This window comes from Sphaerodactylus townsendi, linkage group LG11 (genome assembly GCF_021028975.2).
Source record: "Sphaerodactylus townsendi isolate TG3544 linkage group LG11, MPM_Stown_v2.3, whole genome shotgun sequence".
NCBI classification, from domain to species: domain Eukaryota; kingdom Metazoa; phylum Chordata; class Lepidosauria; order Squamata; family Sphaerodactylidae; genus Sphaerodactylus; species Sphaerodactylus townsendi.
This window is the reverse complement of record NC_059435.1, coordinates 53,386,526-53,401,016: the sequence shown is the minus strand read 5'-3', so window position 1 is coordinate 53,401,016 and position 14,491 is coordinate 53,386,526. Positions and strand designations below refer to the sequence as shown.

General features: G+C 44.7%; 1 protein-coding gene across 3 annotated transcripts in view; it reads right to left on the bottom strand.

Moving 5' to 3' along the window:
* The window catches only part of ABCB1 (ATP binding cassette subfamily B member 1), a 59,468-nt gene that overhangs the window by 9,071 nt on the left and 35,906 nt on the right, over nt 1-14,491 (bottom strand). For all 3 annotated transcript variants that reach the window (XM_048510754.1, XM_048510753.1, XM_048510755.1), the window contains 7 exons: nt 13,603-13,749; nt 11,506-11,610; nt 7,708-7,785; nt 6,042-6,125; nt 4,276-4,479; nt 2,611-2,711; nt 133-273 (listed from right to left, as the gene is read on the bottom strand). In XM_048510754.1, coding sequence (XP_048366711.1) covers nt 133-273; nt 2,611-2,711; nt 4,276-4,479; nt 6,042-6,125; nt 7,708-7,785; nt 11,506-11,610; nt 13,603-13,749 — 860 coding nt within the window. The remainder of the gene's footprint in view (nt 1-132; nt 274-2,610; nt 2,712-4,275; nt 4,480-6,041; nt 6,126-7,707; nt 7,786-11,505; nt 11,611-13,602; nt 13,750-14,491) is intronic.

Here is a 14,491-nt window from a genome sequence, read left to right as displayed (position 1 = left end):
ATAGGGATGCCAGCCTTCAGGTGACTCTGAATGGTGGAGGAACTCTGTGATTGACTATTACTGAACCTTATAGCTTAACAGATGCACAAAGAGACCTGAACAGATTTTTTTAAAGACATCAGAGATACTTACAAGAAAACTGATTTAAAATCTGTGCCCACATATCTCACAAGATAGGCACCAAATCGAAAACACCCTGCATAGGTAAAGTACATCATTGCTTGGGAAAGAGAAAACGTCAGTCCATGAATATGTGCTTTCCTCACAGAATTTCTGAAACAAAAAAATCAAGAGAGTTTGTTTTACGCATAACTACTGTACTGATTAAAATCCTGGTTCCCCAATGACAACCCTGCTGCAGTAGGACCACACGCCCACCGTCTGCCTCTCCACAGATCAGATCACTGGCACTGCTGGACTTGGACAGATATGACTGGCTTCCATAGATCATCTGAGGAGACTCACACACAGTTTCAACATTTTTGGGGAACTGGGCTCTTTGAAAATAACACTTCCCACAGTTGTTCATCTCAGTTAGAAGATATAGCTGGGGTTGCTCCCATGAGTTAAGTTTTGTGGTGAGTAAGGACACAGAGAACACTGGGGAAGGAACTGTGTTTGTTTTTTTTAAAGAAGATTAATGTGCATGTTATTTTTTATAGAAAGTTTCAGCAGCACAAGTCTCCAGAGGAATGGCTGAGGGACTTAAAATTAAACTAGTTATGGTTTCAGTTTGTGATTTAAATTCCTTTCAATGAGTGCAGTTACAATGAGGCTTTCACTACCTAGCCACTATGTTGGATCTCTTCACACAAACACCGGAGTCCATCCATACCAGCCTGGTCTTCTCAAGAGACAGACTAAATAGTACCAGGTCTGCTCATCACAAGAAATAGGCCTCTCATAGAGCTCTCTGCCCACAGTGTCAGGCACAGCTAGCCTTTAAACTCTGCTGTCTTGCTGAGACAGACCCAAACTGACTGCTGCTGTGCTTCCCTCCAACATTTTATCCCTGCTCTGAAAGGTGACTAGATGTTGGATTTGTATGCCCATAGGCAGAGATGTAAAACAGGTGGTTGGCGATTTTACTTTTCAGGGGCAGGTCAGCCTCCTGTCTATCACAACAGGCAAATCGACAATTTTGTCACATCAGTACATCGATAAAGTGTCCTAGACATTAGGGCGCAAGAGCATGGAATTAAACAGGTGGTTGCCATTTTTGGTGGCAGCCAGAAATTCAGGATAATAGCTCTGCTCACTGGGTCAGACTCAGCACTAAGATACTTACAGCACTTTGATTCTTTCTTCAAAAGAAGTGTTTAAATGGTAAAGATAAAAGCAACACTGAAGCTGCTTTTTTAATTTTGGAGATTATTTCTGAAGTCCTTCCTTCATACCAAAGGCCAACTAGACTAATATCAGAAATCAAAGCAATGCTGCTTGAGAAAAAGGCAAATGATTTGAAGGCAAGCCAGAAGAAAGATCAGAGCATTAAAAAAACCAACTCTCAGATCACAGCTTTCCACTGAGGGCCAAATAGGAATTCTGAAGACAGTGTTCTCATGAAATTGGCTGATTATGCACAATGGGTTTGCTGTGTGGTGGGGGTGATTTCTTGTATGGACATATTTCTTCAAGCCCCGCTTTCACTTTTCATTCTCCACACAGAAGCAAGGCCACTTCTAGCATGAATTTAATTTTTCTTTGCTGTCTGAGGGGCTGAGAGAGCTCTGAGAAACTGTGACTAGCCCAAGGTCACCCAGCTGGCGTGTGTGGGAGTATACAGGCTAATCTGAATTCCCCAGATAAGCCTCCACAGCTCAGGCGGCAGAGCTGGGAATCAAACCCGGTTCCTCAGGATTAGATACACGAGCTCTTAACCTCCAATGCCACTGCTCTCCTACGGAAAGGCCAGAGCACACCCCCCCTTCCCAATCAGGGCTTCTGCAATTAGACAAATCTTTATTTTAAAACACACGTGTGTGTGTGTGTGTGTGTGTGTGTGAGTGCGTGCGTGAGTGCGTCCGTGAGTGTGTGTGTGTGTGTGAGAGAGAGAGAGAGAGAGAGAGAGAGAGAGAGAACCGAGAGAAGGAGAGGCCAACAAAATGCAATGCAGGCTGTGGGCTGCCTCCTCGCATGTAAATGAAAAAATGTGAGGAGAACCCAGTGAGAGCACAGAGAAAAGCCTCAAGATAAGCATTCCATGAGTAACAGGTCATTGTTGTTTTTCACTGGTCTGCACAGGACATCACAATTTGGACCAAGACTGTGATGAGGAAAAAGGGAGGGACTTCTGCTCCTCACATTGTTTCCCTGGCCTGAAAAAGCCCATGGAGCTGCCCACTGGCCAAAAAAACGGGCACTGTATGCAAGACTTGTATGCATCCTCTATTGGGGCAGACAGCAACTACATGGAGCCATTTTAGCTTCAAAAAATGGAAAGATAGGCTTTAAAAAGCACCTTCCCTCCTTGCTGCAATCTCAATCCAAAGTGGCCTCCTCTGGGCCTGCAGAGTAAGAACTATTCTGACCACTATAGTTGGAACTCCCACTGTCAAGTCTTTTTTGGCCTCAGTCAGACCTAGTAGCTAAAAAGTCAGTTTCTCTTACTTGTACGGCCCAAGTAAACTCTCTCCATACATATGTTCAAATCTTCTCTCCTGAGTGAGGGAAACAACAGTTCGTATGTTCCCTATTGCTTCAGTTGCTATCTGTAAAAAAGAGAAAAAGCACAAAAAGAACTTATTAGGGCTCCCAATTATAGTTTATACCTGACAAACTGAGTAACTTATAAATAGCAATTAATTGGCTTTTGCATTCTAGCACTCCACTGACTTTAAACTGAACTTCCAAATACTGGCAGCAAAATACAAGTGCTGTCAGACACAGCTCAGCAGTCACACAGTACACCTGTCTGGGGTCAGACCTCCCACCCCTGCACGTATCTCCGAGAAGACAGAGGCCTCCATAAATGCCAAGTGAATTGTGCAGGAAGGATTGCAGAAGCGCAATGTGAAGGATTAGCTTCCCAGCACACCATGATACACAGACACATTGGACAGGCCAAGGGCTGACCAGCAGCCAATCCTGATGGCCAGCAGTGGAGGAATCAAGCAATGGGTGGGAGAGGAGAAACATAACCCAGCACAAATGATAGCTTGTTCGTCATTTGTTGTGAAAGCCTGGATGACCTCGTTGAAATGGCAGAGCAGCAAATAGGCTGCATTGACCTCCTTAGGCCGCTAGGGACCAAAGTAGAAGCCCCATAAAGCTCCCCGGGGGGAAGGGGCAGTGGAAATGGGACACCAGGCAAGCAGCTGCCCACTGGGTTTAGGACTAGCCACTCCCATAGGCCTATCCTCCAGGATAGGGGAATGGATGAGGTTGAAATTGTCCCAACACCAGGTAGCCCTTTAAAAGGTGCACCATGGGAGAACCAGGGAGGAAGGTCCAGACTTCACCTGAGGCAACCAGGGAGAAGTTCCTGACAGGAGTGGAAGAAGGTGATGTAAAACTGCCCCTCTGAGGTTATTTCCCCAGGACAAGTTCTACTAAGGAACCCTGAAGAAGAAGAAGACAGTCTCAACTCTGACCTTGCAGTGTCATAAGAGAACTGGCTCTGACTGATAGTAGAGAGGGGGAAGGCGTGTGAGAAGGAAAATGCAAGCTTCCCAAATCTGAACTTTTATGATGCCCAGTTATTCCAGACTCATTATAGTTAGAGGCCAGAAATTACAACAACCACCTTTATTTGGCATTTTAGAGGCCAGAAATTAATAATGCGACAACTGGATCTCATGCCAGCCACAGATGCAGGTGAAACATCAGTAATATGGCTGAAATACGCCTATATAACCCAGAAAATCCACAACACCTTAGTGATTCCGACCATGAAAGCTTTCGACAATACATTGTTTGGATGCTGTTATAATGTGGATCTTCCCTTCACTACTTGGGTCTGAAAAGTCCTGGGTCACTTGGAAGGAGTCCATTTCAGGGACTGGGCCAACACTGACCTAGGCTGACTTGGACCCAGGGTACCACAGTTCCTGGGCACTTTGAGAAGGAGACACTGTCATAGTACCAGGAGAAAGGGGGTCAGAGTTGTACCATATGGTTGTCAAGGGAAGAGCTGAAAGACAGATTTGTATTAGAAGTGTAGATTACAGGGAGGAATTTGAACAGGTTTACCTAGGAAGTGATCTGGACCCCAATCTCCTATAAGAATAATTGAGGGAACACAACAAGCATGTTTTCTGTGCACTAGATATTTACCTTTCCCGCACCTTCAAGTTCCTTCTTATCTTTCTTTGCTTGACCAGACAACGTTCTCATTTCAATAAGCCCTGATATAGCAATAATTGGCACAATAGCCAAGAGCAGAAGTGTCAGCTGCCAGCTATATATCAGTGAGATTACAATCCCTGTTCCAAGGTTGGCAAAGTTTTGAGCAATCAAACCCAGCCTGGCCCCTGTAGCCTGAGGAAGGGGAAAACAAATTAAATATGTTAATGTGACTGTAAATACCAAGGGAATACCCTGTGTTAGGTGGGTGATTTGTTTACAGTCCAGGACATCGCTTAAAGTATGGTGGGATGAAGTCAAATACCAGCAATCTGTGGCACTGAGCTGATGTAACATCTCACGTCTCAACAAGACTAACTACAAACAGGTTCTGCAGAGCTTGAGAATGTTGAGAAGATGGACAAGAACTATAAAAGGGGATATTGGAGATGTAAACAGACAGATGGTACTGTTTAGCACATGTGGTGGATGTGTAAAAAGATAAAAAAAAGATTAGAAAAAATACATGCAGAAATCCAGAAAATTAAAAAAATTAAATTTGTTACGGTATCTAATGGTACAATCTGCGGAGGTGGGGGGCAGGGTGAAGCTGAAATGGCTGATGAGGCAATGAGATCCCAGCATTAGTGTAAATGCCCTTATGCCAGTGTAAGGGGAATTTATGGCGATGCAGAGGCACTTATGCTGGCACCGGAGATCCATGAAGCAGTTAAATGCCAAGGCACCATCACAACCACAGCGCCAACACTCCTCCAGCATAAGAGGCTGTGGCGGCATCACAAGGGGCATTCCCAGAAGTAGAGCCACCTTCAGTCAGCTTCCTGAGCCCTTTCAGCCCAATTTCAGCCCAATTTACCAGTGCACACTTATGCCAGCAAAATCAGTGGCACAGCCCATTGTGCTGCATAGGCAACTTACACAGGGAAAGGGGAAGTATTGCTTTTGGCTTGCTGGTTGCAGTGAAACCTCTTAGGAGGTATGTGACTGCCCCATTCCTGGCCGTGCCACAACTACTCCCCGCCCCCTCGGGACTGCATTGCCTGAGTATGCTGATGGGCATTTTGCCAAAAAATATTCCAAAGATTTTGGAAGAATTGTTTGGATACATGATAATGGTAGCCAGAGTTACACGGAAAGCAAAAAAGTGATCCTGCCAGGAGGACCCGGAAGTCAACTAGCAGAATAGGCAGTAATAGCAAAATTTTAAAAACAAAAGACCAATTTAAGAATTTTAACGCAAATGGAAAACATACAATTTATATTACTCTTTTTAAAAAGGGAGCAAAGAAGGAGGTTATTGAAATGATAAATATAATATTCTTGATACACTGTATTGAAAAATGTTTAAAGGGGTGGGGAACATTAAGCTTCAAATATTTGGAAAGTATTTTTAGAAACTTGTAATAGTAATCACCATTGCAAGCTTTTAAAATCAATTCTGTTTCATTGCAATTTATCATACAATACTGTACAACATTATTATCGTGTTTATCCAATATTGTCTGGGATATCTGATCTATGCTAAGATTGATTATTACAATAATCACCTTTCAACACTTGTTATTACATCTCTATTGCTATCATCGTTTACTGTTTATGGTTTATTATATGCATATTTTTTCCTTTCTTATTTATGATGTAACTGTCAATGTGATATTTTCTTTTTTCTGTTCTATTTATACATATAAAAAATTTAAAAAACCCCTTATTTTAAATAAAGAATTTACATCACTTACATCTTTTACTTGGGAAGCGTCGTTAGCAAGCCTCGTAGTCAGTGCCCCAGTGCTGTTTTTGGGGTCATCAAACCAACTGATGTCCTAGAACACACATGTATTTTGCTGTATGAAAAATAACTTCAGTCAAAGCAAAGAGCAAGTTAAAGCCGATAAGAAAATGAATAGCCACTATAACAAAACGAATCCAACTGAGAGGTTCCGTTGTTGAAACTGTATTCCCATCAATTTCACACATTCTCCCAGTGAGTTCTGACCTCCACATTGTGCCCTATGCTGCTTTTCAGTGTTTGCAAACACCAGGAATAATGTTTCCGGATGCTCAGTGAGCTGCAGCGGGAGGGGAACTGGCAAAGTCCTTCTCCGTTAAGATCACAGATGGTTGGATACATGCCAGCATGTTAAAGCCTCAAGATAAGGCTCAGGGCGGTTTACAACAGAAAAAAAAGCCATCAATAACGAAATAGTATCATAATAGAACATAAAACACACAAAAAAGATGATAACATTAAAATATAGAAAGAGGACAACATTTACAATATGGCGCCCGCTAAGCAGTCAATCCCAAATGTTAAGATATAACATTATATTCCAAACAGAATGAGGGAAAATAACAAAAATCCAGCCTGGTTAAAATAAATCTCCCTGAACAGAGAGTTCGACCAGGCAGGGGCCATGGCTGAAAACGCTATGGCCATGGTTGAAGACATCTGAATAACCAGGAGATTGTCAGAAAAAGAGTGCAAGACTTTTTGGCGGCAGTCCCGCAGCTGTAGAAATGTATTCCTGTATGTCATGATACAATCATCAGATACTGTCTGTATCAAAGGAGATAGCAAACAAGACCCACTGTACTTTTGTGAGTTCTGACCGCCCCCGCTCCCCCGCCAAGTTTCTAAACATGTTGGCTGGGAATCACACCGTTTTAGGACAAGAAAGGGCTTACATGTTCTTTGTAGAGTTTTCTTTTAAACAACAGAACTCCATGCTGTATTGACTACTACCTTTAAAATTCCCATCAGTTTCCTAAGTCATTTGCCATGTGGCATGATGGGCAACAAAAAATGCTATATGAGAAACAGAAGCCATACTAGTTACAAAAAATGAGCGACCTGGCTTCAGGCTATAGCATTTTGCTTATTACATGGTTGACTGAGCAGCTACAGCTACGGCCCACTCCTTTGTCAGACTTTTCCAAGGGAGAGGCTGCCAGAGGAAGGGAACAAGGGAAAATTGACAATGAGGGCAGATAAGGGTGAGCTGGTTTGTGGGCGAGAAGGACTGAAGGAAAGAGGGAAAGATGAGGATATTGGGATTGCTGGGGGGGGGGGGACACAAGAAATAGTGTGGGGAGAGAGATACAGAGGAAAGTGATGTGCCCACTGCAAATTCTTGTAGGCCCTCTACCATGCAACTAAGCCCTGCAGCTGCCCCCAACTGGGCCATTGTTTCTCCAGATAGACTGTCAGGAAGAGGGAAGGAAAGAAAGCTGAAGACAGGGCAAAGCCCAGCAAACCAAAAGTAGATTGCCTGGTGCACTGGAAGGAGAGAAAGAAGCAAGAACAGAGGAGAGGTTATGGGGGCTTTCAAGGAATAGAATGAGGAAATAATGAGGGAGGGAAAATGAAATGCCTCGCAAAAGTCCTTGTGGAACTTCTGTTTGTACCTGTCTGAGGATTGCTTTGAATCCCATATAGCGAATCTTCATCGTTAGGACCTCTCCAGCTCTTCCAAATGTAAAACCCTGAAAGAGAAGATGTTCTGCATAACTTATTGCAGAAATTTCAGAAACAGAGTAGAGAATGACATGATTGAATGCTACCCACACTTCCTTGTATCCTCGTATGAAAAATGAACAGGTGCCAGAGCCTGCAGGCAAGACTCAGTGTTTACCTCCCTCCACTTTCTGGCTAACTTCCACCCCTCTAAAACTGGAGTCCTGAAGTAGATGCAATTGGGCAGAAACATCAGGCTGAAAACCTGTCCAGACCAATGGGGAGCTTAAGAGACTAGGTAATGTATGGCTCAGTGGACATTGCCTCTTCAGTCACCAGAAGGAGGAATTTACAGAATTGTACCACACAGGCCGAAGAATGCAAAGTAACAAATATCAACAGTAAAACAACTATCTTTGTGGTAACACCTAAGCGTCGCACCAATTTTCTATTTTGTCATATTGTGCAAGAACATGTTTCTAATTATTTAATTCTGAGCAAAAATCAATACCGATTTTCATCACAAAGGCTGAAAGTATCTCTACACAAGCATATGGGTGTGAGTTTCAGTTCAGAAAATGAGAAATCTATTTTGCACGAAGGGTCAAAAGAGAGATCATCTATCTGTTCTGGATATATGGTCAAGCTGCCAAAGCTTCCAGTATTTTCTGCACACGATATATTTGATGGTAAAATAAGTTATTGTAAATAAGGACAATAAATAAAGGAGAAGTTAGAGTCAAATACAAATACAAATACAAATACAAAACCTTTAATGGCATATAAAGAGTGGTAAGAGAAGTTAGAGTCATGCTGAATATAACTGATCTGCATGCTTATACTTGGCCTAATATTACTATTTCTACAACAAAGCTATGGTCTATGGCAGGGGTCGGGAACCTTTTCCCCTCAAAGAGCCATTTGGCTCACCACCAAATTTGGCTCACCACCAAAGAGCCATTTGGCTCACCCCCCACCCACCCACTCGCTTGCCCCCCCCCGTCCCGTCCGGCTCTCCCCGCCCGACTTGCTGCAGCTAGCCCTCCCTCCCCTCCCCCCGCTTACACCTTGGGCCTAGAGATGTGTGCCCGCAGAGGCGTCACCAGGGCAAAGCGCTTAGGCTTCGCCGAGGCCTTCCCACCTCGAGGCTTCAACCCCCCCCCCCCCCCCTTGGCACGCCACCCACTTCACCTAATCCAAGCTTGAGTTCTGATGGTGCTTTTGCAGGGTGGCCGTGCTAGCACAGAGATAAGAGGGGTGTGTGTGAAAAAATGTGGAGGCTGCCATCCCCCCTCTGCCCCATGGAGTGGGGCAGTTTTCCCTGCTGGGGCAGGAGCTCCCACAGCAGGAGGCAAAGTGGCACCGAACAGGCCACCACCGGGCCATTCCCCTCTCTGCCCCCCCCATGGAGCAGGGAGCTGAGCCTTCTTCTCTGTGGGGCAGAGGGGTCGCTTGGCGCTCCCGGCTCCTGTGGCAGGAGCTAGAGGCCTCAGCTCTTTTCCCAGAGGACACTTCCTGAGAGGGAGAAAAGGGCCAGCAGAAGCTCAACTGGCTTAAGGGTTTGCTCTTTTTTTAAGCCAGAAGTGGACCTTTCTCCCGCTTAAAAAAAGCAAGCTCCATAGTGCGAGGCTAGAAGGCTTCCAGCGCCCCTTTCTCTCCTTGTAGAGGGACTTCCTGAGAGGGAGAAAGGGCGCGTTGCAGCCTCTAAGCTTCGGCGCGCTTATGGGAGCTTGCTCTTTTTTTAAGCTGGAGAAAGGGACCTTTCTCCCGTTTAAAAAAGCAAGCTAGCGAAGGCTTAGAAGGCTTCAGCCTTTCTCTCCCAGAGGGACTTCCTGAGAGGGAGAAGAGGCGTTGCAGCCTAAACTTCGGCTATGGGCTTGCTCTTTTTTTTTAAGCTGAAAGGGACCTTTCTCCTCGTTTAAAAAAAAGCAAGCCCACTCAAGCCCAGCGGAAGCTTAGAGGCTTCAGCGCCCCTTTCTCTCCCAGAGGGACTCTCCTGAGGAAGGGAGAAGAGTACGCCAGAAGCTTCTCTAAACTGGAAGTCGGCATATGGGCTTCTCTTTTAAGCTCGAGAAAGGACCTTTCTCCGTTTAAAAAAAAAGCAAGCCTCATAGTAGCCGAAACTTAGAAGGCTTCAAAGCCCCTCTCTTCTCAGAGGGACTTCCTGAGAGGGGAGAAAGGCGTTGCAGCCTCTAAACCTGGCAGCTATGGGCTTGCTCTTTTTTTTAAGCTGAAAGGGACCTTTCTCCGTTTAAAAAAAAAAGCAAGCCTGCACTAGCTGAGAACTTAAGAGGTTTCCTAAGCGCCCCTTTCCCTACTCTCCCAGAGGGACTTCCTGAGAGGGAGAAAGGCGTTGCAGCATACAAACCCGGCGCTATGGGCTTGCTCTTTTTTTAAGCTGAGAAGGGACCTTTCTCCGTTAAAAGCAAGCCCATAGCCGAGCTTTCAGCTTCAAGCCCCTTTTACTCTCCCAGAGGAACTTCCTGAAGGGAGAAGGAGTGCAGCCCTCTAAACCAGCTATGGAAGCGCTCTTTTTTTAAGCTGAAGGGACCTTTCTCCGTTTAAAAGCAAGCCTATAGCCAGGCTTCAAGCCTTCTCCCAGAAGGACTTCCTGAGAGGAGAAAGGCGTTGCAGCCTCTAGGCTTCGTGGGAGCCGCCACTGATGTGCCCGCCCTGCGCTTCCTGCAGAGGCGGGCGAAGAGTGGCCCGACGGCTCGGCCCTGCCCGTCGCCGCCGGGAGAGCGCCCACCCCCGCAAGCAGCGCGAGGCGAGGCGGGAGCCAAAGCCCGATAATGTCGCCCGGCCTGCGCCGGACCCATGCGGGCTACAAATATGCCCGCCCTGCTTCCTGCAGAGGCGAGGCGAAGGCCGGCTCCGCTCATGGAGCCGCCAGAACAGCTGGGCGGTGAAGAGTCGCGTCGCGGCCCTCCCTTGAGTCGCAGGTTCCCGACCCCTTTCCCGACCCCTGGTCTATGGTGTCTAATAGATGTGTACCAACTTATAACTTATTGCACTGAGTACCTGATGAAAATAAAATAAGAAGAGTTGGATTTATGAGGAGACTCAAAGGGTCTTACAAACTCCTTTCCCTTCCCCCCTCACAACAAACACCCTGTGAGGTAGGTGGGGCTGAGAGAGCTCCAAAGAACTGTTACTAGCCCAAGGTCACCCAGCTGGCATGTGTTGGAATGCACAAGCTAATTTAGTTCACCAGATAAGCCTGCACAGCTCAAGTAGCAGAGCAGGGAATCAAAACCGGTTCTCCAGATTAGAGCGCACCTGCTCTTAACCACTATACCACACTGGCTAAAAGGTGTCTAATATTGTTCAGGTATGCATTATCAGCTCTCAGAAGTTAAGCAGGGTCAGACCCGATAGTAATTGGATGGGAGACCACCAAGGAAGTCCTGTGTTGCTATGCAGGCAATAACAAACCGCCTGTGTCACTTGCCTTGAAAACCTTATGGGCTCGCCATAAATTAGCTGTGACTTGACTGCACTTTCCAGCACCACCATGCAAGCATAGGAAGAGTCTACACAATGTTGTGTCTCAAGGTGCTGTCTGAGGGGCAACAACGGCACACATGTTTATGGAACTGCACTTCTGTTGTCTATGAAACCTTCCTTAAAAATTGCTCTAAAATTATATACATTAAAAGTGTTATTTTTCATTTTGTTTCCAAAGCAAATATGAATTAACATCTCATGACTGCAGCCAAATACTGTAACAGCAAAACAATTAAGCCTACCTGAAGAAAAAAGGTGACGAAGGAAATGATCCCAAGCATTAAGAAGAGCAGTGAGTAAAAATTGGTCTTTTCTCGGACAACGCCTTTATCAGTAATCGCAAAAACCTACAAAACATAGCTTTGCATTATTTAGTGAAATATAAATATTTGTATATAAAACTGTGATTTATTTTGTTTTAGGGTTGGATCCCATCACTTTTTCCACTTGTGGAAAAGGGAGGAAAAGGATCCTCCTTGACCACCCAAAAAAGCTCTGCTGAGAATCACAGCACCTGTGCTATCCAAAACCATCTGACCCAGAATTTTTAGTAAGAAGAAAATTGAGTGAATGGAAGGAGGGAGACAGCAGGTCAATAGCATGCTAGCATCAAGTTGCCTCCTCCCTTATTACACTTCCATGAACACTACAGTCTAGTTATGACCTTGATTGTGTGTGAGTAAAATTGGATATGGATAAAATTGGATACAGACCCTCAAAATGGATACAGAGCTATGTACTGCAGCCCAGTATCTACTGTACCAGGGTCAGGCTGTCAGCTGTAGTGGAGTGAGAAAAGACTGACAGGGGTCTGGAAATTGCCACTTGAAAGCCTAGATGTCCCGATTCCGCTGACAGGGAAATTCTATCTAAGATCAAACCAGAGTTTGTAAAGAAACTGCACCTTTAATCCAGGGTTTCAACCTCCCCACCGCAGCTATAATGTATTCAGCGAAGACATGTAGGCCCATCTCGGATTCCAGAAACGCAGCAGTTGCCACCACCATGCAATCTCCTTTGCAAAATCTCTCTGATGATTGGCTGGGCGTTAAACTGTGTTTTAAAGGTAGCGAGTTTTCTTTGGGGGGGGGGGAACCTGAGGTTAAACTTTCACCTGTTCCACAAGGATAAACATTTAGGTGTTTAAGCGGTTTTTCGCTCGTTTGGAAGGGTGAACGGTTAATCGTGTAAGCGGGTTTTCGTTATGCTAGCGCTCTCCCCACCCGACACCGGAAAGAGGCTGCATGCTTTGTCGCTCAGCATGCTGCGCTGAGAGCTGATTGGTTGCTAGACTTGCGTCACACTCCACTGCAGGAATTTTAAACACGGATTGGACCCCTGTTCTTACCCACGAAACTAGATCAAAAGCATGCTAAGGAAAAATGTTGTACTTGCAAGCAGGTTCTGCTGGGATGTGGGATAAGGGGGAGAACGAGCGGCAGAAACAGGATGAATGAGTGGGGAGGTATTCCTGAAACCTGGTTATTTCACGTGAGTACCACGCAATTAATTGTCAATGGGGAATCGACCTAAGGCCCGGCCATGGGTTAATATGGCCCTGTGTTTTGAAATAAGGCAAACAAATAAATATTTCATAAATTCTTTATCTTGCTTATGAACATTTCTGTATATTATGCTGATGTTCCCTCTACTGACATCATGTAATAAAATAAAAAGAATATTTCTTTAAAAATGTGGCTGTCATCAGATCTCCTAAATCATGTTGAATCTGGCCTTGAGCTTTTAAATACAAAGTTTTCCCTTAAGGAACAATTTTGGATACAGTTGCTAACATTAGTGACAACTGAAATATTCTACACTTAGCGTTGACAGGATATAGCATGAGTTAGCTGCAGGAGTTCGTGGGGTATAGTGTTGTGTGTGCCTTTATGTTACTTCCTGGAAAACCTGAAAGTGACAATGGGTAGCTCTAGGAATCTCCAGAAAATCAATGGTAAAATCATAACTAATACTTTTATGTTTTCAGTGGAAGTGACATCACAGCTCACACAACACCAACATTTCTAAAACAAATCTGCCACTGCCACTTGAAGCAAGGCAAGGAGAAGTCAATCTATGACTACCAATCTTGATCCTCCTTGATCTGAGATTGCAAATGCCTTAGCAGACCTGGCATCTGGTGGGTCACTGCCAAGTAGCAGAGTGCTGGACTAGATGGACTCTGGTCTGTTCCAGTAGGGTCTTTCTTATGTTCTTAAGGCAGGCAATGAGTGTTGCCAACAAAAGGCCTTCCACCATATCAGGAGGCCCAGCAACCCTATTATATTAAAAAGTAATTTTGGAATCCATATTTAAAATAGAGGTTTCTATATACTCACCCCTATGATTTCAGAAAATATTATTGAAAATCCTGGCTGCAAAGCTCCATTAACGATAGCAGAAAGTGTTCCCACCAAAAAGTAAGGCCATTCAGATTTATTCAGCTTCATAATCTTCAAAAATGAAACTGGAGGCAGTTTTTCTTCCTAAAATACGAGTATTTTTTTAGACATGTCATCAATAATACCTCTTTCTGCCACCTGTCCACAAATATCTCGAACTGTAATTGTATAATATGATGATTATGTTGAACCAGAAGACTCAGAAGCTAGAGCTTTTATGTTTTCAGTAGACTTTGAAAAAAAAATCACATAATGCATCGAGGCAAGAAAAAAACTGGTTTTAAAAAGACATCGGGTTGGATCCAAACTAAATTTTCAATTTCTATTGGTTTGCTCTTCCACTGCAGACCCTCTTCATTATGTTGCGGAGATCAGTGAGCTTCAGTGGGCGGGCGGGCGGGAGGGCAGGCGGGCGCAGCTGGGATGTTCCATTCAGCCTTGGGAAAATATAGTCTGGAGCCAATTCTTTGTCAGAGACACTGTCTTCAACAAAGAGAGACTTGCAAGAGAGAACAGTTTAATGGAGAGTGGCTCCACACTTTGCACAACAACAGTGTCTGTCAGGGTGTCACCGCAGCCTGCTACAGCAACTCATAAAGTTTCAGCTACAGATGCCCATTCTTAAACATAAAAGCATGGGGGACTCCCTGCCCAGTCCATGTCCCAAGGCAAACTCAATCTCTGTATGAAGTTGGACCCCATTCTAACAAGAGCAGGCTACTCTTGGGATAGAAAGATAAAAAATATGGCTATAAACACTGGAGGACAAAGAACTCTACAGCAGAAGAGCTTGTGAAGAAAATAGAAGTCAAGAACAGGAAAGAAG